We start from the raw sequence: 25,557 nt of genomic DNA on the forward strand, positions 1-25,557 counted from the left end.
CCTGCCCATGGCCCCTGGGGCCACCACATCACCTTCAGAGGTACGCCTCTGTGGAGCGCTTCTGATGTGTGGGCAGGTCCTTCTTTCAGCCGAAGTTGCCACCATTAATTAATTAATTAATTAATTAATCCATTCATTTTCACAACATCCACTCTCCTAGCATCTCTGGCAAACTCAGGCCCAGATCCTTATGGTCCATTACCCAGGACTCTGTGACGAGCGACTTCTCCTCAGTATCTTCATCCATGAGGGACATGAGACAACCGTCGATGGAGGCCAGTGTGGAGATTCTGAAGGGTCCCTGGGTTTGAGCTGCAGGTGCTCTGCTCCCAGGAGTCCCTCTGTTTATCTCTTATTCTTGAATCAGGAAAAGTCTTCTGGGTGATAATGGGTAGGCTCCAACTTTCTCAGATTCCTTCACGTGGTTAGGACCGTAGCTACCCTCAAGACGTATTTAAAGAAATGAACACTACCTATGAACTTGTTTAGCAAGCACGTAAGGGAAGGTGATGGAACCAGCATGGCTATTATTCTCAGGGTGCAAGCATATGGCAACGTGAGATACAGATACAGAAGTGTCTGCGTCTGGTCTTTGCTGAGGGTCACACTGAGCTGCCAGCTGATTCAGGAGCATCTTTAGGTCAGCAACATGGCAGAGGACATCAAGACCCCAATCAAGAGCTACCAGACTGCTCCTTTTGACAGCCTCTTCCCCAACCAGAGCCAGCGCGGGAACTGTGGCAGACTACCTGGACTTCCACCGCTGAGAGGGGGCAATGACCACTAAATGGGGTGGTGTCTTCTGTGCGAATCGTACCGGCATGTGTACAGGTCCCTCTGCCCATGTTCTGGGTGTCCTCTTGGAATGACCTTGGGGTAGAAGGGACCTTTTCTGGAAAGTTCTGAACTGGGTCCACCTTGCCTCTCTTCTGTCCTCCATCCTTCTTCCAGGGAGGCGAAGGGGCACCTGGGTACATCCCACCCTGGGATCCTGAATCATGGCTTAATAATACTAAATGCTTGTTGGAAAAGTGTCAAAAAAAAAGAGAGAGAGAGAGAGAAATGTCTACATCTTTGCCTCAGTCTCTCTCTCTTTTTATCTATCTCTACCTCTCAGTCTGCTTGGGCTGGAGCTGCTGTAAGAAAATACCACACACCAGGTGGCTTAGTCAACCAACATTTATTTCTCACAGTTCTGGAGGCTGGAAGTCTGAGGTCAGGCACCGGTGTGATCCCGGATCTGGGTGAAGGCACTGTTTCTGGTTTATAGATGGCTGTTTTCTCATTTGTTTTCACACGGTGAAGAGAGCTAACTCTCCTTCTCTTCTTACAAGGACACGGACCCCATCATGGGATCCCATCATGGGGCTCCACCCTTGTGACCTAACTCCAAAGGTCCCTCTTCCAAATACCATCATATTAGGGTTTCAACATGTAAATTTTGAGGGTACATATTTAACCATGACTATATAACTAGATATAAACAAAACCATACATATGTATATAGAAAATAATGTGTAGGACTGGTTTCAGCATTTAGCTGGTGTTTTAATGTTCTTGCTCTCTCTCTCTATATATATATATATTAAAAATATATATGAAAAATATATATTCTATCAAATGATGTTTGTATGTATACATACTCAACTAAATACACTAAATACATTAAGTATTTACACTAAATATTTTTTACTAAATAAATACACTAAATAGACACTTGCTAGCTAAATGCTAAAATTAGTCCTAACCTACTTTTGAAGATTTGTCAATTATAGAAAGCATGTAAATTTAAAAAATTAATGGAGAAATAAGTATAAAATATTATTAATCTTCTGAGAGATTAAAGATAAGTGTATAGTATAGGTTGGGTTGGATAATCCTGTACCCCTGTGATGTTTCTTAGCAATGGAATTTTTAGCTTCTGGCTGGTTTGGAGAAGTCCTAGTTATCATGGTTGTGTACTTGATTGTGCTCACCTCGTCTTATGGTAAAGAAAAGTACTTTGAATACAGTAATCTAGCAAACAGTAAGTCATGATGATTTTATTCATTCATTCATTCATTCATTCATTCATTTACTTACTCAACAAAAAGTATTGGTCCCCTGGTATTATACACAAGGTATTGACAAGAGAGCAGTGAACAAGACAGGCAAAGTGGACCCTTAAAAGAACGTATTCTAAAAGGGATGGCAGAACATAAACGAACCAGTAAGAACATATCCAGAAGTGGGAAGCTATGATGTGGTGATGTGGGTGAGTGGAACCAGGGAACAGGGGCGGCCTGGCAGGTGCTGTAGTTGCAGAAAGTTGCAGCCATGGCCAGAAGCATAGTGCTGAAGCCCCCAAAAGACAGGAAGCACCACAATCACTCTCTTCTGCCCTCTGACTTTCTGATGCCTCCCATTAGATAAATACAACCTATGGGCCAAAGTGTGAGTTTGTATGGTGCAATCCTTGGGGATCAGCCTCCCAGAGCACAAAGCAAGACAGATGAAGACAGAGCATGATTGGTGGTTTAGGACTGAAAAATAAGAGAATACTCTCCAATTATAGTTAAGTAGACAGTTTTTACCACCTCTGAGCTCCTTGAGGGCAAGCTCTAAGTTGGGTCTACCTTTCTCTGCCTCACGGGACCCAGGCAGTCCCAACTTGGCAGGAAGTAAATTTTGCTCATTTACTTGCACTTCGTAGAGTTGGTTCTACCAGATCTAAATGAGAGTTCTTTAGGCATCAGAGTCTCCCCGCAGGTGAGGGTGGGGGTTCTGCTTCTTCACTGGCCCAGGGTATTCCAGCAGGGTGCTCGGTGCATGTTATGTCCAATGATCATTTCCTAAACGAGGAAAGAATTATTTTTGCATACAGAATTCCCTTTGTTAGTTGAATGCAGAACTGTGATAGATTAAAACATTTCTCCACTTGGAAACACTTCATAAAGGTTGAGGAAGAAGACCTGGGGGACAGATGACAAGCATTTCAATTTCCTTCTCTCTCTCTCCCAGAGGAAGCTTCTCTTACGGTGATTAAGAACAGATGCGCGCATTTCCTCTTTTAAAATCTAAACTTTAGATAATGTTCTCTTCTCCCAAAACCATGTACTGGGAACCTCCTCTTAAGGCTGGAGAGGAATCAAGTCACAGATGTACAATTTGCAGTTAATATTGTTTAGATGAATAAAATAAAAAAGAGTTTAGAGTATTTTAAAAGTAGAGGGACAAGCGACACAGTAAATAGGGGATCAGGGGGGTGGTTCTGATATTAGATGGATTTCCTTGATGGCTTGTTGGAAGAAGTTTTATTATTTATTTACTTATTTTTAAATTTATTTTTCTTTATTGGTTTTAGAGCGAGGAAGGGAGAGGGAGAGAGAGAGAGAAACATTGATGAAAGAGAATATCAATTGGCCGCCTCCTGCATGCCCCCCACTGGGGATTGGGCCCACAACCTGGGCATGTACCCTGACCGGGAATCGAACTGGCGACCTTCTGGTACATGGGCCTACGCTCAACCACTGAGCCACACCGGCAGGGCAGAAGGAGTTTTATACAAACACTCAAGGCTTACAGGACACATTTAATGTACGCTGTAGACCTGAGAGCTCTGAATCAAGAAAGGCTGCAATAATCGTCTGGACTTGTCCTTCAGAGGGGAAAGGGCAAGACATACTAGGGAGCTGAGTGCAAGTCCTACAACTCAGCAAAGTGGGGAAAGGAAAGCACTTGCTATGGTGTGAAGCAATTCAGAAGGGTGTGGCTGAGGGGAGGTACTTTGCCTGGGAAGCTCCTTGCTCCCTGGACAACTACAAAGGAAGATGAGAGCCATGGTGCCCAAAATGTAATCATTCATTATGTGGAAAAAATGCTAAAAGAAAACTTTTTATTTCCCCTAGCTCCTTTGCATCTGGTAAGGCCATGTGCCTAGTGCTGGTCCAAGTGCTGTGGGTGGAGTTGACAGAGACAGCTTCCACACCTGGGCCACCAAAAACAGATCCTGCACAGTTCCCCCATCTACTCGAGGGCAGAGATATCCCCAAGGCGGAAAGAGACGGACTGTCTGAATGTAGAGCCTTTGGTGTTAACCTAAGTGTGAGCACGGAGCAAAAACAGCCAGATGAAAAGGGGTAGGTTCTCCATTCCTAGTCTTGCCTGTGGAAATGGTATTTGTTCACAGAGTCACAAGGAAAGCAGTCCAGGGTCCCACATACAGGAGATGACAGCACGATGAGATTTATTTGGGTGGAAATAGAAGGCTGCCCCCAGGTTCCCAATGTCTCATCTCTGTCCGTCCGTTGTAAAGTCCAGCCTTGTCTTCATCAAGCCCTGAACAAAGACCAGTGTCCAGAGATGCAGTCCCATATTAAAGCTTGGGTTTTGGAGCATGAGGTCTGCCAAGGACCCCAGGCGGCTGCTAGACCTGCACGGCTGCTATGAGAAACAGGAGCGCTCATGGGCAAGCGTGCGTTACCCAGCCAGAGAGAGGGATCTTCTTCGTCAGGCTGATTATATTAATTATCTCAGGCTTACGATGGACCAGGTGCTTCTTCAAACTAACCAATCACCTTCCCAAGCTTTTGTGGGCTGGCACCGGATCTTCCCTTTATCCAGTCTATTTCCTAGATCTTCCAGGGTTCTGTGTCCCTTATCCAATCCCACCCTTGTCTCAGGCTAGACAGACCTTTAGGGCCACAATCTCAGCTCCTTCTGTGCATGTGCTTACCTCCCTCTTTATTAGTTTATTCCTCCCCCAGTAATCCGTGGTTCCCTAGGGAACGTGTGAAGCTGTAACTTCCTAGCAAAGCAAGCAGGCTCAGCGTCCAATTCATCTCCCCAGCCCACTCCGCTCAACAATGTCTGAGTCGCTTTATTACTAATTAGCTACATATGCTAACAATATCACTGGGCATTTCCCTCCTTTGGGGACAGGTTGCAATGGTGGGGATGAGGGTGGAGTGAAAAGAAGTATTTGTTATTATAATCAAGGTCTTGTTTCTTACATTTTAACATAGTCCCTCTTCTAGGCTAAATAATAGTAATTTTCAAAGGCTTTCTTGTTTTGAAGATTGCAATCACTTCTATAGCTATGATTGACTATCAAGGCAACATCTGAATGGTAGTTTCTCCAGGATGAGTCAGCCTGGCTTCGTAAGATAGTTCCCTGAAAAAGATGAGGAGAGAAGCCATATGGGCTCCATAGGCTAATCAGAGGCTAATTCATCTCTCCAAAGGTTGGGAGAAAGTGCTTCCCTTCCTCACTACCCCCTACGGAACGTGTCTGGTCTGAAACAGGTGGGAGATTGGTATTGGCATAGGAGTAAGGTAGCTTACACCTAGGTTCATAGACCAGCCTGCGACTGTGGCTAGAAAGGAACACAAAGGGGCCGAGTGGGGTGTTTCTAGGTGCAATGTGTTGGAATTCCTCTTTCCTTCAAGGCCTGTTCCTCCCGAAATGGCCCTTCTGATGCACTTCCTTGCCACCCTGATGAGAGGAAAACCTAGAGGTGGGTTTGAATATCTCTTAGTCTCTAGCCTGTCCACCATGCTTGCCAAATAGGGCATGTGCAAAATGGTTATTCCTTTGATAGGTACTAGAGTGCCATGGATGTAACTAGTGCCATTATTTCACACGGGTCACGAATTAAATAGATGGATTGTGTGTACATGTAGGAGGGAGTTCAAATCTGTAGAGAAGCTTGGAGCTATGCGGGAGCTCAAAGAAAACGCAAAGGAGCTCGGGGCAGCGGGCAGGCACGCTCAACAGTGGGGATGGGGCACCCTCTGGTTTCTGTTTGGGGGACACTCTCATCTCTTTAAATGGTTACATGACTTGCCCTGGCCAGTTTGGCTCAGCAGTTAGAGCGTCGGCCCGTGGACCAATGAGTCTTGGGTTCGATTCCAGTCAAGGGCACATCGGTTGCGGTTCGTCCCCGGCCCTGGTCAGGTGGTGTGAAACGGAGGCAACCTGTCGATGTGGTTCTATCACATTGATGTTTCTGTCTCTCTCTTTCTCTGTCCCTCCTTCCCACTCTATCTGATGATAAATAGAAAAATATCCTCGGGTGAGGAATTAAATAAATAAACAAATAAATAATAAATGGTTACAAGACTTGGAGAAGTGTAAGAAAAAGTAAGGCTGCCATTTAGGATTTTCTAGAAATGACGAAGATGGCCTCAACTAAATGTTATTTAAGTACTAAATCAGTTCAAAGGCTGAGATTTTACCTTGGTTACATGTCATTTACTCATTTGGAAGGTGAGGTGGAGGAGAAAGGCCACGAGGATTTGCCTGCACAATTTCATTTCCTGAGAAGTCGTCTCCTTGCAAATGATGATGAGCCTGAGTCTGTGCCAGGCTGGCTGTGGTCAGTGTGGTAATGGGACTAGAAACCGCGCTTGATCTATGACTTCTAAGTGTTCAATGCTGAGATAGACCAGACTTAGGCTTTTGTCTGAATTGGCTTTTGTCCAAGTTATAAACCAAGTCACTATTGATGTTATACACTTTTTTCTTTCATTTGTCTTCAAGCTATTGGAGCAGCTTTTCAATATTTGCCATTTTTTTGGTGGTTGTGTTTTATTTGGGTGAGTCATCATGAAAGCCAAATAGAGGGGAAAACCCCACCCCGATCATCACAAAAAGACACTTCAACTGGCCCGTTTGATCGCTGTCGAGCTTTGTGAAAGCAGCTTTATTGATGGTGATGAGGTTATAAACACGACATACATTTTAACTTGTTGTTCCTTATATAGTACCAGAATGTTTTAAGCAAACAAAGAAATTTTGCCCCAAATTTACTGAGTAAATACATTTTTTAGGAGTTTCCAAGGCAGGTATTTTATTTCACATTCACTGAGAGGGAAATTTAAATGATCTTTACCTTCTGAATGTGCCGGAGGGTAAATTTTTAATATTTTTCTCATAATTACCATGGAGGAGTGTTTAGGTAACTAAGCTATAGTTTTTACTGGTATGAAAAGAGATACCGAAACATAATTCCTTTCAATGCTGCGTTATGCTAGGAACATGGTCACCAGCGGCTGGGATGGGGATCTAACTCATTCAGAGAACACTGATTCAGAGAAGAATTCAGAGATTAGATAAATCCATTCCTGTGACACACAGGGAAAGTTTAATTAAATGAAGTGATTTTAGTTTCTTTTTTCTAGCAACTTGGATGAGTTCTGAAGATATTTGGTCAGGATAACCAGCAAAAGAAAATGAACTTTTAACACATATTTCCAGGTAGATCTCTATTTACATGCATGCTTATAAAATACACTTGCTGTGCTTGCTGCCCTGCCCTTCAACCGCAGAGCTGTTCAGTACAGTCTCCCTTCCTTGTTACCTCAATACACCTCCTCACTCACAACACTCCACTACCACCTAATCATTGTTTAGAATTATATTACTCTGCACCACCCCTGACTTTCTACTCATCACCATTCTTACAACCTAGGAAGTAAAACTAAAACTCATTCAATGCCACTGAGCGCAACTAAGGCATCAGGGATGACAACTGGGCACCAGGAGCCTAACTGAAAATGGACATTAAAGTCTGGCTTCCTGGAGACTTTCTGATCAGGTCTCTGGCCCATTCAGAAAAAGAGAGCTTGAGTTTCATTATGTCAGCAGCTGGGTTGAACAGGCTATTTCTCAGATACACTGAACTGATACTTTTATTTAATCACAGGGCTCCGGCATCACAAAATTTTCAGAAAAATCAAAGGAGATACAGGGTTAGATCCTAAGACTGGGGAGTGTAATTGAATGTAAGCTTCAAACATAATAAAAATGAAGTCATTTTCCAGTTGGGCAACATGGAGAAACTGTCAAGTTTTTTAGGAGCAACTGCTTCCATTGTTGGGTCACTTACACATGAAAGGTGACACACAATATCCGGATTCTGTATACTTTCATGTCTTTCAGTTGTTAGTGCAGGAGGTTCCAAGATATAAAACTTCCACCAACCCTTATGTTCCAATTTGTTATGTCCGACATTCCAGCATGCCAAATTCATCCTGGTCTTTATTTATTGACATAATTGTTGAAGCAAAAGATAGAACTGAAATGTACCCAGGAACCTGGTAAGCTCAGAAATGTGTATTTTCTGAGTCTTCAGACAAATGATGTAGAAAACTCATTAAATGGTCATTTGAAATGATTCTTCCAGCTCTGACATGTCTCCAGTTTCATTTCTAGAAAGCCACTGCCAAGTTTTTGCACCACTGATCTTATCCAGATTCGGCAGATGAAAAATCCTCTATGTTTAGCATCTCTCTTCAATCCTCTCTGATAAAATGTCACGATTGATTGATTCCTATTTCATTCTAAGCCTTAGGTCCTCCATGCTACAATACTTCTAGGATTTCAATGGGAGACACAACTATTAATGTGCATCATGGAATTATTTCTATTTGCCACTTATGATCTGTAATCCAAAATAAATCACCTTTCTTTTCCTTTCAAAATTAACAATATACTATAGGCTTCTCAAGTGCATGAGAACATATATTTATATCAAACTAAAATATGTTACCGTTGCCTCACATAAGCTTTGTAAGTTGTGGCCAAAGTAATTTATTAATTATGAAAAGTTTGTTTTACCAATGATGCTGCAGGATAACAGGTGATCTATGTTTGACATTGATCATTTGAGAGCTCAGCGATTTAACTTGCTCCACAAACTAGTTCCACACACAGCTTTATTTTCTGACCTGGGTGGATGAGTCAAGGGAGCAGGAGCCTGTAGGTCTGCTTTGCACTTGGAGAAGCTCCTCATGCCCTGTGTGGAGTGAAGAAGCAGTCCAGTGTTTTTTTAAATTAATATCTTGCACTTAACTTAGTGTTTTAGCCTTTACCTGAGTGTTACCATTAAATACACAGAGATTGAACTTTTCATAAGAGGCAATGAGATAAAATTGTTCCACAAAGTGTACTACATGAACCACTTTTCACAGTTCGAATAAAATATTTTAAATATAAATACTGTAACTCGAGCAACAACCTATCTACACAAGGTGGGAGAGGATGGGATTATTAACAACCCAGTTATATTTCCATATAGTTCATGTTTAACCATTTAAATAGTTTGTTTTATTTTTCAAAATCCAATTGCATATAACCCATAATTGAAAGGCCACTTCCTCCCCAAAACAAATAAACTATCAAAGAATAAAGTAATAAATTATAAGAAAGGAAAATATGTATCATTTACTACATTCATTCCCTTGCTCCAAAACTTGGCAAGAATAAGAAAAGTGATATCAAGTAGATACACTTTAATTTGCAAAGCTAATTTGGAGCAGATGACGTTTAAAATATATACTAGAATAGGCATATATTATTTTAATCTTTCCACGTGAAATGAATGTATTAGATTTTAAATTAAGAAACCAGGAGGACTGGAATGAGAAACAATGGCTTTTACCAACAGGACAACCCATTCATCCTGTTATGACCAAATCCAAGAATTCCAAGTGTTTCCTTCATTTCCATCTATATAAAAGAGTGGGAGAAAAAAAATTATTGTTATTGGCTGCATAACCTTCAGACTATAGAAACTTTAAGTTAATGATTCTTAAGGACATAGCTTTATTTGTTGTTCTTCCTAGAGCTTACATGAGGGTCAAGGTTGCTTTTAATCATCTTGGTATAGGTTTTAGGGTGAGAGTAAGACTCCCAAGTTACCTGCAATTCCTTTAATAAGGAGCATGGGTCAAAGGGCAAATACTTCTACGAGAAAAGACAAAATGATTAAAATTTACACTGTAAACGAAACGAGTAGTATCAGTTCCTTCTTTGAGAGCAGAATTTTATGATGGAAATACACTAGGGCTTGAGACATGCTGGAAGAAGGGGCTCAGGGATAAACCAAAGGTACCACCTTGACAGCCCCTTTACTTTCCAGTCTGATTTTGTTTTAAGCTTTAGGAGTTGTCATGGCATGCCTGTCAAAATCCTTTGTCATATACAGGAAAAGAAACTGCATTGACATGTAGAATTAAATCTTAAGTCTTTATGGATATAGAGTTCCGTCTTAAAATAAAACCTATCAATGAATATTTTCAACTTCCTAAAGAAAAAAAAGAGAGAGGTGACTAAACTTTGTACGTGAAATCGCTTGCTCACCTAAATGTCATGTGTACTAAAGCCTAGAGGGAACATCTCAAATGTGGGTGTAACCGCTCTGCGTTTGGGAAACGTGCCAGGATGGAAGAGTGCCCACAAACGACTTCTGTCTGCCACCCAGTGGCCGCTGAAATAAATTCTATTTTTCTTTGTTGGCTATGGCCCTGAATTATGAGATTATGAGAGAGAGAGAGAGAGAGAGAGAGAGAGAGAGAGAGAGAGAGAGGAGGTAGATAATGCCATACCAGGAATTTAAAACCATCAAGACGTATGCCTCGATATATTTTAAAATAAATCATTGTAGTAAATGTTATATATTTTCCTTTGTGCTAACTCAGAGGTTAACCACGAATAAATATTTGTTCTTCCCGCGTCTCCGCATCTACCTGGGTTCAGATACTGACTGGCACGGAGGACACCGAGCTGGCTCGGGATTCCCGGGTCACGTTGTTGGGCATCGAAAGGGTACAGCAGGATACGCCCACGGTGGCCTCGGGCAGCTCGTCGTCCTCTGTCCACTCGTTGAGCTCGGGGTTGAAGCACTGGATGCACTTCTTGTACTTCTTCTCGCCCTCGTTCCAGCCGCCCACCAGGTAGGCGCGGCCGTGCAGCGCCGAGGCGCCCGCGGTGCTCACACCCACCGGCAGCGGCGCCGCGTGGCTCCACTGGCGGGTCGCGGGGCTGTAGCACTCCACGGTCAGCACGTCCACGCGCTCCCCGCGCGGCTCCACCTGGCTGCCCCCCATCACATACACCCTGTCGCCCAGCGTGACGGCGCAGTGCCAGCCTCGGGGCGTGCTCAGGCCGGGCAGCTCCTGCCACGCGTCGCTGGCCGGGTCGTACGCGCACACCGAGCGCGAATACGCGTTGCCGATGTAGCCGCCGGTCACCAGCACTCGGCCGTCGGTGACCGCGCTGGCGTGGCAGCAGCGCGCCACCTCCAGGGGCGTCTTGGGCTGCCACTGATTGGTGGAGGGCACGTAGCACTCCATGGAGGCCAGGCTGCCTTCTATGTTGCGGCCGCCCACGGCGTAAAGCAGCCCGTTGAACACGCTCAGGCTGAAGTGCGTGCGCTTCTGGTTCATGCTGGCCAGGTGTATCCAGGTGTTGAAGCGGGGGTCATATCTGGGAATGGCAGAGGAAGTGTGACAGGGAACCCATGTTACTCCACAAACTATAACAGGAGACTTTTGACACTATCCATGCAAGGAGGCTACTGATACAGCGCAGCTCTTCACGTGCAGGCTGGTGTTTCTCTTTCAACCGGTAAAAAAGTGTGACACTGGTTAAAAGTAAGGCAGCCATTAGTGACTCCCCTCCTCCTGTTTATTAATTTACTTCCTTTATTGGGCCACTGGGAGAAGACCCTACAGAGACAGGTCTGCTAGTTCCCTTTCCTCCATATTCAAATATCCATCATCCAGTAGAATCTATGAAATTTCGTGTGGGGTTGGGGGTAGGAACTGGATATTGGTGGCAATCGGAAAACGGAACACTGACATATTAAAGTCAATTCCACACACCTTCAGACGCCAATCTTCCCTAGCTCATTCTCACTGCTTAATTAAGATAGAAGTTGACTAATCGGATCTCTCCATTTCTCACAACCCCCTCATACTTCTATCCTGGCCATTGCAACAGTAAAGCTGTTACTCAACAAGTCTTCTATCATTTGTTTAGAATAAGATCAATGGGACTCATGTTCAAAAGCATTAACAAAGCCTTAACTTTTGATACTTCTCTATTTTCTAGCACTTTTTAGTAGGTAATAATTTTTTAGTGTAGGGATATATTTTTTCAGCATTCAATATTAAAGTAATTATACCATAAGCATTAAAATCAATACTGCAAAAATAGTGACTTCAGTACTAATAGTTGAATTATCAATAGAGGAAAATAAGCAGTTATAATAAAATGTGCTTTCCTGTTTACATAATTTTGAAGTATTGTAAACACAGAACTTATTCCATCAGTTTGATATTCATTCATCTTTGTCCCATTTAACCTCTAAATCAAAACGTAACTAAAGTTATATATTAAGGGATAAAAATCAGTTGATTGTTTGAATTCATTTAAGTAACACAATGAACTGAAGAATTTTTTTCATCACATACTGTACAAAGTTTCAGATACTACTCATTAGTTATATTGGACTTTGAAAGTATGACTTCCTGAATATTTCGTATATATGGAAGTTTAATTTTTTAATCATAAATATACAAAAATAATATGGCACTGGAATTCCATTTTCTGAAGAATTTATGATGTCTTTTACTCTTTCTTCATGTTCCAAAAATACTGACATTTTCTCTGTGATTTAGTCTTCAAATAAGTATTTTAAATTTATTAGCTGCCACATTTTTAATGAATTCAGTCTATTTGCCAATTATAAATCTGACAGTCATCAATAAGTCACTTAAAAATAATGTTATGTTATTTTAATCTTTCTTATCACTCAGTGTTAAAAACTAAATTTGTACTAAGTGTCTTTCAGAAAATCGGTATGTTAGGAAGAGCCCCTGACTAGAAATGAGAAAAATGTAGATTGTCATTTAGTAGTGGTATAACCTCTCTGGGTATCAGATTTCTCACATGTAAAGTCATAATAATCCTATGTTTCCTGCTCACTTCACAGGCTTATTCAGAAATCTATAGTACATGAATGTACTTTATATAATGTGAAGTGTTATATATATAATGTGGCATTATTATTATTATTAATTTACTGAGCTAATGACCTAAGCTAATGGGCATGACTAATTTACTTCTGTCGGGGCACTTTCCTCATACTATTGAACCATTTCAGTTCCTAATAAAGGATCAAGTACCTGCAGAAATTGCTGACTGCATGCTTGGCCTGATTCCTTGCATCGTTCTGGTCTTCACCACCAGCCACGTAAAGAAATCCATCCATCACAGCCACACATTGATTAAAACTCTTGGCTGGCATTTCTGTGAGCTTGCTCCATCCATTTTCAGGGTCTCTATACAAGACATCTCTACTAAGGGACTTCTCAGTCAGGCCTGGTCGTCCCCCAACAGTGATGAGGACCCGACAGCCCCCGCGGATTCTCGTGCGCCTAGACTGCAATGTGTTTTGATGATATGGAAGTAAGTGGTAGTTCATAGCATCCACAAGAAGTTTGTGACAATCAGCATCTTGCATCATTCTTGGTACAGACTGAACGTAATTGACCAGGTCTTGTGCAGAGATGGTACCAAATCGAATATTGCTCAAAAGATCTGCAGCATATTTCATTCTCTTTTGGTCAAATTCTAACCATTTCATAGCAATCTGGAATGCTACTATTTCAGAAGGCAACTGTAAGTCGTCATCTATAAGAAGTTCATTAATTTGCTCAAATGTGAGTTTCATAAACTGATCTGACTCTGCAAATTCAAGGAAGTTATCCCGGATAAATTTTTGGACTGCTGCTTTTGCATTTTTCAGAGAGTACGTTTCAGCAATGTTAACAATGTACATGCAATTCTCAACACTCATCTCTCGTATCAGAAAATCACTGCACATCTTTACAAGGGTATGGATCTGAAGATAAACAGCAGCAGAAATAATGCTTCCTATTGTATACAAGGAGAGAGTCAGCTTTCCAGTGTAGGCATATGCAATGACAGTGGCCAGGCCCAGGGGTGAGATATCATTGAGATCCACCCTTTGAGTAGATGGGTCTTTTTTTAGGATGTTGTAAAAGTACTCACTGCATGAAGCCATCACTGACTTGTGAACATCAAAGGATTTGGTTTTGGTGCCAATGACTAAGTCACAAAGGAAGCTCTCTTGCCGCATTTTACTTAAACCTTCCAAGAGGTTGGGGCCATAAGAAGCATCTGTTAATTCAGAAGAAATGCAGCTAAGGCCATTGCCTCCCTCTAGGAGCCCATTCAAAGCATTTAGTTTGTTTAGGGGGCTGTCTTCTACAATTATGGTCATCTCATTGATATCGCCTTTGTTCTTTCTGACAGTCTTCTTTTTGGGGGCCATGTTGGCGAACACACGGTCACAGGCAAGAGCTTGCTAGAAAAAAGAAAAAAAGGAATAGTATTATTATTATTTTTTTAATATGTTTTTATTGATTTTTTTTTAGAGAGGAAGGGAGAGAGAGAAACATTGATGAGAGAGAGAAACATCAATCGACTGCCTCCTGCACACCCCTCACTGGAGATCGAGCCTACAACCCCTGGCATGTGCCCTGACCAGGAATCAAACCAGGACCTCTCTATCCATGGGATGATGATCAATCCACTGAGCCACACCAGCCGGGCAAAATTTGTCTTTTTAAAAACAATTTGATTTGGTGGCATTCTATGTATAAGCAAGCTGCAATTGGTACGGCCCAGGGCAGCTACAACTCCAGGAGTAAGGATTGCAGCATTAAAGAGGACAGAATCTGTGGCAACCACAGGCACTGGAAAGTGCACTGGGAATTCTGGAAAAGAGAGATCCAAAAAGAAGCCCAGTGGAAACGTACATCTTCAGGAAGAAATGAAAAGCATCAGAGATGGTAAATATAAGAAACTATTTTTTCTCTAAAGTTCTTTAAAATACATTTGGCTCTTCGAAGCAAAAATGGTAACACTGTCTTATGGGATTTATCATGTGAGTAGATGTGGTACATGTGACAATGACAACACAGAGCGCGGGTGATGGCGGTAAATGAATCTGTACAGTGGCAAGGCTTCTATATTTTATTTTATCTTTACCTGAAGATATTTTTACATTTATCTTCAGACAGAGTGGGAGAGAAAGAGAGAGAGAGAGAGATGTGAGAGAGACACATCAATTGGTTGCCACCCGTACAACCTCTACGAGGGCCGGGGACAAAGCCCAACCGAGATACATGCCCTTGGCCGGAATCGAACCCAGGACTCTTTGGTTTGCAGGCCGACACTCCAACCGCTGAGCCAAACCAACCAGGGCGAGGCTTCTATATTTTATGTGAAGTGGTACAATATTAACTGCAGAGACTATGAAAAATTTAACTTTACATATTGTAATCACTAGGGTAGTGCTGTCAAATAGAAATATAAATGAGCCACATATGAGTTTAAAAATTTCCAGGAGCCATACTAAAAAGGTAAAAAGAAACAGTGAAATTAATTATAGTAATATATTGTACTCTATGTCCAGTAGTTTTGCAGTAAACATCTTTGCCCCAAGCATTGTCTCTGCAAACATTTTTCTGTATAACAAACTGGCTGTAGGCAATTTTGCCATGAAAGATAAAATAACTGATTGACAGTTTGGTTTCATTTCTTCATTGAGAAAGTTTTCACATGCTCCATTTTTTTTATACTACATAAATCTTAGCTCTCATAAAGGTCTCTACTGTGACAGGTAGATCTAGTGGTCTGGTCTTCAAACAACTATGCATAAAGCCAGACTGCAAAGCTATGTGTAAAGCCAGCTTGTATACTATACTGGAAAATGGTAACGTATCAATTTTTACAAGTCCTTCAGTCAGCATGGTCATCCCGCCCACCCATCAAAACCAGAAGTATGCCAAGCTATGGTAAATATGAAAGGGGCAGCTACTAATTCACAACAGTCTTCAAGAGCATTTTATTATCTTCTTTAGTTGGAAACTGATACCTCTCTTAATGAAGAAATTGTAGTGAAAAAGAAAAGAAGTAAAATACTATGAATGAAAGCCTTCAAAGACAATATATTTACATTTTTTGCAATAAAGTCTTCTATTTCATTATTAATTTTTCAGATTTCATCATGTCCTTTCTATTGTCCTTTTATATTTCATTCTTTTATCTTTTACTGTGAAGTTGCCTGATTGTCAATTAGTTCTGTGGCAAAAATGCTTCTGGCCAAGATACTCACAATGAAACTACCTAGAATAATTTTATTCAATTTACTGTATACAACATATCATTTCAAAATGCAATTGCTATAAAATTATTAATGTGATATTTTACTTTTTTTTTTTAATACTAACTCTTCAAAACCAGAGTGTGCTTTATACTCACAGCAGAGCTCATTTGGGTCTAGCCACATTTTAAGTGTTTAATAGCTACAGGTGACTGATAACCATGGTATTGGACAGCAGAGCCATAGAACAACCATTTAAAGAATGCAAAGTATATCTGTAAGACCAATAGATAAATTTAGATGGAATTCAAAAGACAGCAGGAAAAGTCGGAATAGAGGAATAAAAATTAGAGGCGACAAACAGAAAAATAATTTCATGTAAACCTAAATCCAATTATATTAATAATTATTTTACATGTTAATGGATGAAACATTTTAATTAAAAGGCAAAAGTATGATGCCCGGCTGGTGTGGCTCAGTGGTTGAGCATTGACCCATGCACCAAGAGGTTGCTGGTTCAATTCTCAGTCAGGGCACATGCCCAGGTTGTGGGCCCAATCCCCAGTGGGGAGCAATGCAGGAGGCAGCCAATTGATGTTCTCTCTCATCAGTGTTTCTATCTCTCTCTCCCTCTCCCTTCCTCTCTCTATAAAAATCAATAAAGAAAAAAGTAAAAAATAAAAAAAGGCAAAAGCAAGACCCAAAAATGCATGCTATCTACAAGAGACTCACTATAAACATAGAGACACAGGTAGATAAAAAAATAAATGGGTAGAAAGAGATTTACCACAGAAATAGTAGCCATAAGAAGACTGGAGTAACTATATTAATATCAGAAAAGATACACTCTAAGGGGAAAAAAAAAAACCAATTACCAGTGATAAAAAGGGAATTTCACAATGATTAAAAAGGTCAAATCATCATGAAGATACAACAATCATAATGTATATATGCAAATACCAGAGCTTCAAAATATGTGAAGGAAGAAACAAGCAATTCCCCAGTTGTATTTGAAAGCGTTAATAACTTTCTCAGCAACTGATAGAATAACTAGAAAAAAATCAGTAAAGGTATAGATGATCTGAACAACATTATTAATCGCCCTTAGTTAATTGATATTCTAGAACATCAAGTATATATGTTACATTCACCAAGATAGATTCTGTGCTGGGCCTCAAAACATGTCTGAGTAAATGTAAAAGCATTGAAGTCATATAGGATATGTTCTCTGATCGTAATGTAATTAAATTAGAAATTAATGACAACAAGCTATCTAGAAAAACCACCAACATTTGCATATTAAACAATATGCTTCTAAATAATCCATGAGTCAAAGAAGAAATCGCAAGGGAAATAATATTGCAAACTGAATGATAATGAAAATACAACATAAATACCAGCCCCACTACTTATCTGAAGTGTGATTTGCCATAGATACATTATCTAACTTCTTAGAGTCTCCACTGGCTTACCTCTAACGTGAAGATAATAATAGTGCCAGTCTGCAGGGCTGTCAGCGAAAGCTCAGTGAGGAAATACACTCACAGCATTTGGCAGAGTATCTGGCAAAAAGTGAGTGTTCAAAAAACTTGAATCGTTTTCATTAAAATCAACAACTCTTGTTAGTTGTGTCTTTGGGAGTAAAGAAAGTAACCTGCTAAGCTTTGGGGTAAAGCAAATCAGATAAATCTCTCACACTGTGGAGAAGCAATCATAAGGAGCATAGGACAAGCATTCAGAGGGACACAGGTTGCGAATCGGCAAATGGCAACCAGGAAAGATTTCTGGAATATATAAACATTTCTAAGGGAATTTTGAAAATACCAGGGAGAGAAATGGAATTTGTGCAATTATATAGGCCAAGGAACAGATTATTTTTATTTTGATGTAAATGGTAAGGGCAATCATGGAAGTTTGGAAAATCTGGAACAGTTGGTTATAGGTTGTGTAAGCAAAACAACAGATTACACGGAATAGGCTGAATCTATGAGCCTGGACTTAAAGATTCAAGTTAAAGGAACTCGTTTGATGGAGGGGTGTTAGGATGGGAAGGTTTGCTGGTAACAAGAATCTTGTCAGTCTTGGTACCAAGGGGTTTATAAGAGGAATAGGTAGAGGAGGCAAAGGTCATTGGAAGTAGAGGAAATATCTCACGCTGAAGCAGGAAGGCATGACTCAGCAGAGTGCGTGCAGACTGAGGTGATTGAAATCATGAGGGAGACAGTTGGGCAGGTAATATTAGGCCAATACATACAGGCTGCTGTGTGCCAGGAAGGGTTGGAATTTGTTAAGTTAGTATGTAATGGAGAAGGATTCAGACATCTCCAGGAAGGAAGAGGTCAACCTAAGTGAAATCAGTAAAAGTTCTTCCATGGCCTTCCTTCTCTTATTTCCTGTTGCTGCCTTCTCCTTCCTTCATTGTCTGGCCTATGCCCTTCCATTCCCATGGAAAGCCTCCTGCCCCTCTCTATCTGAATTCTCTTGCCTGTGTCCCATTTCCCCAGGGCTCTACTAGGGAATACATTAGCTGGTTTGACAAATGATCCAAGCTAATCAATTAATGAACATACCTACTCTTCCTCCCAGATATGCACATTTTTGGGTGGATTTTTTTTTTGTTTTTTTATCAGTGTCATTCTGTGACTCACATACACATTTCTAAAAGTAGCCACTGTGGAATACACACACAAACACACACGTAGGTAGGCAAAAGTAGCTTTACAGTTGTTTATATGGGAAATAATACAATAATTAATAAATAATAATTTTTAATATTTACAATTATAAAGCTACTTTTACCCACCCTTGTATATATTTTATTCTTTAAATAATATTTAATTTTAATAGTACTATTAATATTTTAGTAAAATTTTTAATATATATATATATCTTTAAATAAAAGAAGGCTTTTAGAGCCCTCTAAATCACTTTGCCGAAGTAACTAGCTCTCTCTAGAGGAGGTAGAGAGAGAGAAACCATTGGCAGGAAACCATTGTGACAGAAGAAGACTAGATTTTAGATGATGAACACACAATACAATATACTGTTGATTACTATAGAATTATATACCTGAAACCTATATACTTTTATTAACCAATGTAATGCCAGTAAACTCAATTAAAAAATGGAAGAGAAGCCTCACTCTGTCATCACAAAAATAAAAAATAAAAGGAGTGAGTAGGAAGTGAAGTTCTAACCTAACCATCTTCAGATTCCTGGTGAATTTTTAATTAATTGCCATAAGTAGGAGTGACCAAAATCTCAAACATTTAGTAAAATAAATTCATTGTAAATGTGGTAAAAAAGAGAGACTGTTAAAATCACAGCCTGTGGACAATTTCCTTTCCTGGTGGCCATATTTTCCCAGATATGTATAAATTGTCTGTCTTTTCTAGAGCAGCCATAATATTCTGTTCCTAGGTCAGCACCTCGAAGGTGAGGCTGTCCATTCACCTGCCCAGGTGTTCTCAGTGTGTGCCATGTTCTTTCAATAAGGTCACTGCAGACCCTCAGAGGGGTCTGAGGATCAGGGCCACTTCTTTGCGGCTGGGCAAAGCTCTGATGTCCTCTAGGCTGCAGAGACGTTCTCTGGCTCCGAGAGCCTGATAAATACTCTTCCACAGGCCCTGCTCTTCCATTTCCAGCAGCCCGCTTGGGGCTCCAGACACTGCTTTTCTCAGTTGAAAGAGGACTGCAAGCTAGTGAGAGTGGTGAGGGCAGCTGCATTGTGTGCTCCGGGCCCTACTACAGAGACGACTAGCTTCCTCATTATGGGATCAACACCCAAGAGGCTCTGTTCTCACTAGAAGACAGGAAAGCCTTTGAGAATTCTCCAGGCCCCTCACACTGGGGCCTTTCTGGAGAGTATAGACACAAGGCATGTCACGCTGGCGCGCGCACACACACACACACACACACACACACACACACATTCATTCACCAGGTCGCTTGATCAACCGGTATTTTCCCACAATCACATTTAAATGAAGAGCAAGGGCGACCTTAAAAGGAAGACGTTATAAAAAGGCAGCCTAGAAGTAGATGTGTGAAAGTAAAGTGGAACAATTTTATTCACTTCTTTTTACTCATTTGGTGATGGTGCTGGGCTTTGAGGTTGATTGTATGGGCTACTAGAAGACGAATAGAAAAAAACCCTGAATATTTACCAAAATGTATTACTCAGTCACTAGGTCATATGTAAGTATATAGTCTAAAGCAATTTGTGCAGGAACTCTCACCTTTTGTTGTTGTTGTTGTTTTTTGGTACGTGCCCCTAGCGGAAACCGAACCCAGGACTCTCTGGTCCGCAGGCCAATGCTCCAACCGCTGAGCCAAACTGGTCAGGGCAAAAACTGTTACTGTTTTTCCTACAATTATACAAATGTTCACTGTGCACCCCTGGTCATATTATTAGTGATCACCAATGATGGTCACAATGACAGTCAAAAGTGGCTGCAAGGAAAAGGTTACAAAAATGATATATATGTTCATATATAACCTAGAGTATAGCTAGACATTGAGTAATACATTTTGAAAACATTCTATTCTTATTGACTCAATTATATATTAACTTAAAGTTGAAAGGAGGTTTTAATTATCATTGTTATTTTTTAAAATATGTTTTCATTGATTTTTTTAGAGAGAGAGGAAGGGAGAGAGAGACAGAAACATCAATTGGCTGCCTCCTGCACGCCCCCTACTGGGGATTGAGCCTGCAGCCCGGGCATGTGCCTTGACTGGGAATTGAACTGGGACCTCTCAGTCCACTGAGCCACACCAACAGGGCTCATTGTTATTTTTGTTAAGTTTATTTATTTATTTTTTAAACAAGTGAGTGCCTTGTGGCCAGCTGCTCAGGGAGTCTCTGGGCTTGGTAGCCGGGGCAGTCACCATGGTTACCATATGGAAGGGATGGTTTGACTGGGGTTATGGTCTAGATGGTGAGGAGCACAGCCTTGACAAGTTGCCCATGGCTGGGAGAGTTTTAAGACTGTTTCTGTTTTTGCTAAAGCACAACAAAGGGCTTGATTCTCCTTCCCAACCCAGGGGGCTCTAATGAGTTGCCCATTGGGTTAAAAAAAAAAAAAAAAGGATGATCTATACAGAGTACCCCACCCCACTCCCAAAACTATTAGTGGCTTGCACTTTTCACACGGCCCCTACCATAGTAGAGCATGGTGGAGAGAGCAGGTCCAGCCACAGCAGCTGAGGTTGTGTAATGGGATAAGCAGCCATTTCAGTCCCTTCCCTTTTTTGGGTGAAAGAAGAGACTTTGCACAAGGTGCAGAGGCTCCCTATGCTACCAGGGCTATCCCTTCATTCTGTGGAGGGCACCCAGAGAATTCTCCTTCTCTGGTCATGGACACCCCAGCCTCCTCCCCTCTCTGCCCCATCCACTATCACCCAAAGCAGCTTCTTGGGTCTCCTCCATTAGACACTGGGCAGAAGGGTAACAGAGATGCAGTTCCATGCTCTCCTCCCACCGCCCACTGCAGATCTTGGCTCTTATGACATTTCTATGATGACCGTGTCATGTGGTCAACACCCGATTAACAGCTGGGCAGTTATGTGAACCACCACATTTTTTAACATCTCTTGGGTTTGCCAGATTTAAATATGTTAATAAATAATTCCTAAATATAAATCACCAAGCATGAATCTATATTATGTATCAAAAGTAAATTGTTACCTCCATTTCTACCTAAAAGAATAATTACATAGCTAGCATTTATTAATTGAGGGCTTACTATATGGTGAGCCCTGGGTATGTATTTTGTATGATTTTATTTCTTAAGTTTAAGCATCAGTGAAATCCTAAAATGTAGGTTATTTTAAGTTCATTTTACAAATGAGGAAATTAAGGTTCAGAGAGAGTTTTGAAAATGCATCCAAGGTCACACGAGGTCACAATCAAACCCAGATTGACCCCTGATCCCCTGTATTGTCTCCCTTAAATCCAGGGTAGGTTAAAATCTATAGCAGAATATAGAGACTGGTGAGGTAGGACTAAGGTTTTAAATTCAAAATTTGAATATGAAAAACATGAAATCATTCTTTATAGCTCCAAACACTGAAATAAATGAGTTGCTCGTTTAGACATAAGATAGTCCTGGCCAGTTTGGCTCAGTGGTTAGAGTGTCGGCCTACAGACCTGAGAGTCCTGGGTTCAGTTCCCGCTAAGGGCACGTACCTCTGTTGCAGTTTGTCTCTGGCCCAGTTTGGGGTCGTGTGGGTGGCAACCAGTCGATGTGTCTCTCTCACATTGATGTTTCTCTCTCTCTCTTCCTTTCTCTCTCCCTCCTGCTCTATCTGAAGATAAATGCAAAAATGTCCTTGGGTGAGGATAAAAAAAAAAAAAAAAAGAAAGAAAGAAACCCAAAGACTCTGTCCCCAAATAAATTTATCTTACATCTATTTTATTTTTTTTATCTTCACCCGAGTTCATTTTTGCATTTATCTTTAGCTAGAGCGGAAGGGAGAGAGGAGGAAGAGAGAGAGAGAAACATCAATAAGAGAGACACATCAACTGGTTGCCATCCATACCACTCCAACCGGGGCTGGGAATAAACTGCAACAGAGGTACGTGCCTTCAGTGGGAACTGATCCCAGGTCTCTCTGGACCGTGGGCTGATGCTCTAACCACTGAGAAAACTGGCCAGGGTGAGTCTATGGATTTATTAATCCTGTTAGGGGTAGAAGATATAAAACTCCAATAGATAGGTAAGCCAAAAATAGAAACAGGTTCAAGGAGGTCTTGCATGAATTTGTTGACCAGAGAATAAATACTTCCTTATAAGTATTAGGTTAACTGTGGAATTATCAATTTTGTTTAAAGACAAATATTATCAAATTCTTACAGTTTAACTTAGCTAGAGGCCTGGGCCTGACTGTTATCGATAAAGTGTACAGACAGACTCTATGCATCAATTTAACTTCTGTTTTCCAACCCTGGATATAGGATGCAAGGACCTAGTGCTCCAATTTTTGGTTTTGGTTTAGTCAAAAATTTTACTAAAATAGCTCTTTCTCTTTCCTAGTCTGTTTTGTGTGTGTTAAGGTTAGGGGGTGGGTTTAGGGGGAGAGAGGATTAGATATGTAGTTTTGTTGTTGTTGTTAATTCTAACCCAAGAATATTTTATCTGGGGTTGGGGGGAGAAAGACATCGATGTGACACCATATATTTCCCCCCCACCCCCCGCCGCCCCCCAAACAGAAATTGAACCTGCAACCCAAGTACATGCCCTTGACTGGGAATTGAATCCAGGGCCCTTTGGTAGGAGGGCTCACGCTCTCACCACTTAGCAACACTGGCCTTTTTAAGACTAATGTCTCCTTGGTTGCCATAGAACTGAAAATTGGGTTTCAGTGTTCACTTTGCTTTAACCAGCTGATGGACCTGTAGCAACACATTCAACCTTTTAGGATTTCAGTTTAATTACTTGTCAAATGAGGAGATGTGTACCTTTCAGTTCTAAAATTTTACAGAGAATTAAGAATAAACAGCTGGATTATGCTGGTAGAGTTGTCTGGTCCTGTATGACTTCCACCCCCAATCTAGCCTTTTAGAACCCTAGAATCAACTCATGACCAGACATGGATAAACCAACTGAGACAGGGCATTCTCCATCTGAAAGTCATGCATCTGGGTCTGGGTGGCCAGATTTAGAAAAAAAAAAAAAAAATACATGATGTCCAGTTAAATTTGAATTTCAGATAAACCACGAATCATATTTTAGTATAAGTATATCCTATGCAATATTTGGGACCTATTTATACTAAAAACTGGTATGTGAGTTATCTGAAATTCAAGTGTAGCTGGGTGTCCTGTGTTTTATCTAGCACACTTTTCTGGGTTGCTGAGTGCATGCATTCCATGACATTTTCCGGAATACTATGAAACATGTTGTGCATGTGTGTTTATGCGTGTTTCTCTGTAGCATGGGCCCAGAGCTTTCATGGGGTTCTCAAAAAGGTCCACAAACCACAACAGATCCAGAACCACTGGACTGAGAATGATGCTGCCACGAAATGGTAACATAATTCTACCCTCTTCCACGAGTGGGCAAGTGCACGTGAAAAAGTCAAGTTCCTCCTGGCCTGAGACAGGTCTCAGATGAAAAGCTCCTAGAACTGATCATAGAAAAGAATTGTCACTTTATGTGGAAGAACCTTCTTTTTCCCACGGCCCTCCACCCTTGCCTCCTGGGAGAGTCTACACGGGGCAAGCTGAAAAGCCATGTGTGCTACAGTGTCACTGTCACTGCCATGCCAGAATGAGCTGGGGTCCCAGAATGCCTTCCTGCCAAAGGGGCGAATCAGCTGCCCGCGCTCCCTGCTCCGGCCGCATTCCAAGCGCTGCATCTGTCCCGGCTCATCAGCGCCGGTTCCCGGAATAGAAACGCTGCGCCCGCTCCGCTGCTTTGCCATTTTAAGTTCAGTCCAAGATGGGGAGGGGTGGGGGGAGATTCCCACTCTGCTGTTTCATTTCCAACATGATTTCTCATCTAAAACCTTTGTCCGTATAACCGTAGGTGCACATTTAGAACAAAAAACTTGCTTTAGAAATAAATTCCAAACTTGTTCTTTTTTTGCAGGGAGATTTCTATTTTATCAATAGGTTATATTTATGAAAATTGAAAGAGTTCTCTGATTTTTTTTGGGGGGGGTACCAATTTCAATTGCACTTTATCTAAAGTTATTGGGTACCAAATGTTTACATGGTTCCTGATACAAATGGAGAAGAAATCTAAGCTTTGTGAACAACACCTAAACATTTTAATTTCCCCCTCTTCTCTATAAAATAGAAGAAAAACGTACCTCAGACTTTAGAGACTTAAAATTATTGTTAGTAGTTACAAGTAGCTTTACTATTTTAAAGCACCCCCTCGTGACTTTCTATGACTATGTATGACATTCACCTAATGTATTACATTCCTTCGATTTCCAGAAAAGGGTTTCTGGCTCCCAAATTAAGATCAGGGACAGGAGCGATCTGACCCAGCTGTGGACACCTTCAGTGAAATAGCTCTGCAAACACTCAGACCCGCCACCCTCTCCCACCCGCAGAACCAGACACTCTGCAGAATCTGGAAGAGAGGAATTGGAGAGTGTGGCCCCAGCTCCTTACCCTCCTGTGCTGAGTGGTGTCCCCGACTTGTGATGATGAAGTGTCAGCAGCAGGCTCCTCTTGGGAAGAATCTGTGGAGAGAGAGAGAGGGAGAAGGAAAATCCAGTGGGGAGCCACCGGCAGCCACCTGACAAGTCCCAGCAGCAATTTTTAGAGTGACCCTTCGCAGTCCCACGGGCTAGAGCAGCTGAGCCTGCGCCGTGGCCTGGCTGTGTGAGCCCTCCTCTCCCTCTTTGGCCTTCCACTCCAGGCCACCCCGGGGCAGAGGGCGGAGTTCTGGTTGGAGGAGAGGGGTTGGGTTTCTGGACCCGACAAGTTTTTTTTTTTTTTGAAGACCTCAATCAACCTGGGTGTGAGAAAAGAAAATCAATTAGGTAGGTATTTAATTGTTGGGAGCAGGGATCAGAACACATGTACTTGGAAGGGAAAGTTGTGGATAAAAAATTAACTTCTAGAAAGGTCAATAGCCTG

General features: G+C 41.4%; 1 protein-coding gene and 1 pseudogene across 1 annotated transcript; one reads left to right on the forward strand and one right to left on the reverse strand.

Annotated features, from left to right (window-relative positions):
* The first annotated feature begins 649 nt into the window (after positions 1–649).
* On the forward strand, positions 650–906 carry LOC118621418 (annotated as a pseudogene).
* Positions 907–10,317: 9,411 nt separating this feature from the next.
* KLHL31 (kelch like family member 31) lies at positions 10,318–25,221 on the reverse strand. The gene is made up of 3 exons (XM_036249339.1): positions 25,087–25,221; positions 12,952–14,156; positions 10,318–11,248 (listed from the first exon to the last, which is right to left on the reverse strand). The coding sequence occupies exons 2-3, from the start codon at positions 14,121–14,123 to the stop codon at positions 10,516–10,518; spliced, it is 1,905 nt and encodes a 634-aa protein (XP_036105232.1). The 5' UTR covers positions 14,124–14,156; positions 25,087–25,221; the 3' UTR covers positions 10,318–10,515.
* Positions 25,222–25,557: the final 336 nt, after the last annotated feature.

Source organism: Molossus molossus, unplaced genomic scaffold, assembly GCF_014108415.1.
Source record: "Molossus molossus isolate mMolMol1 unplaced genomic scaffold, mMolMol1.p scaffold_m16_p_8, whole genome shotgun sequence".
Lineage (NCBI taxonomy): Eukaryota > Metazoa > Chordata > Mammalia > Chiroptera > Molossidae > Molossus > Molossus molossus.

Coding starts and splice junctions, on each gene's coding strand:
- KLHL31 (XM_036249339.1), bottom strand. CDS start 14,123: ATGGCCCCCAAAAAGAAGACTGTCAGAAAGAACAAAGGCGATATCAAT. Junction 11,249..12,951: donor GCAGTCAGCAATTTCTGCAG/GTACTTGATCCT, acceptor TGCCATTCCCAG/ATATGACCCCCGCTTCAACA.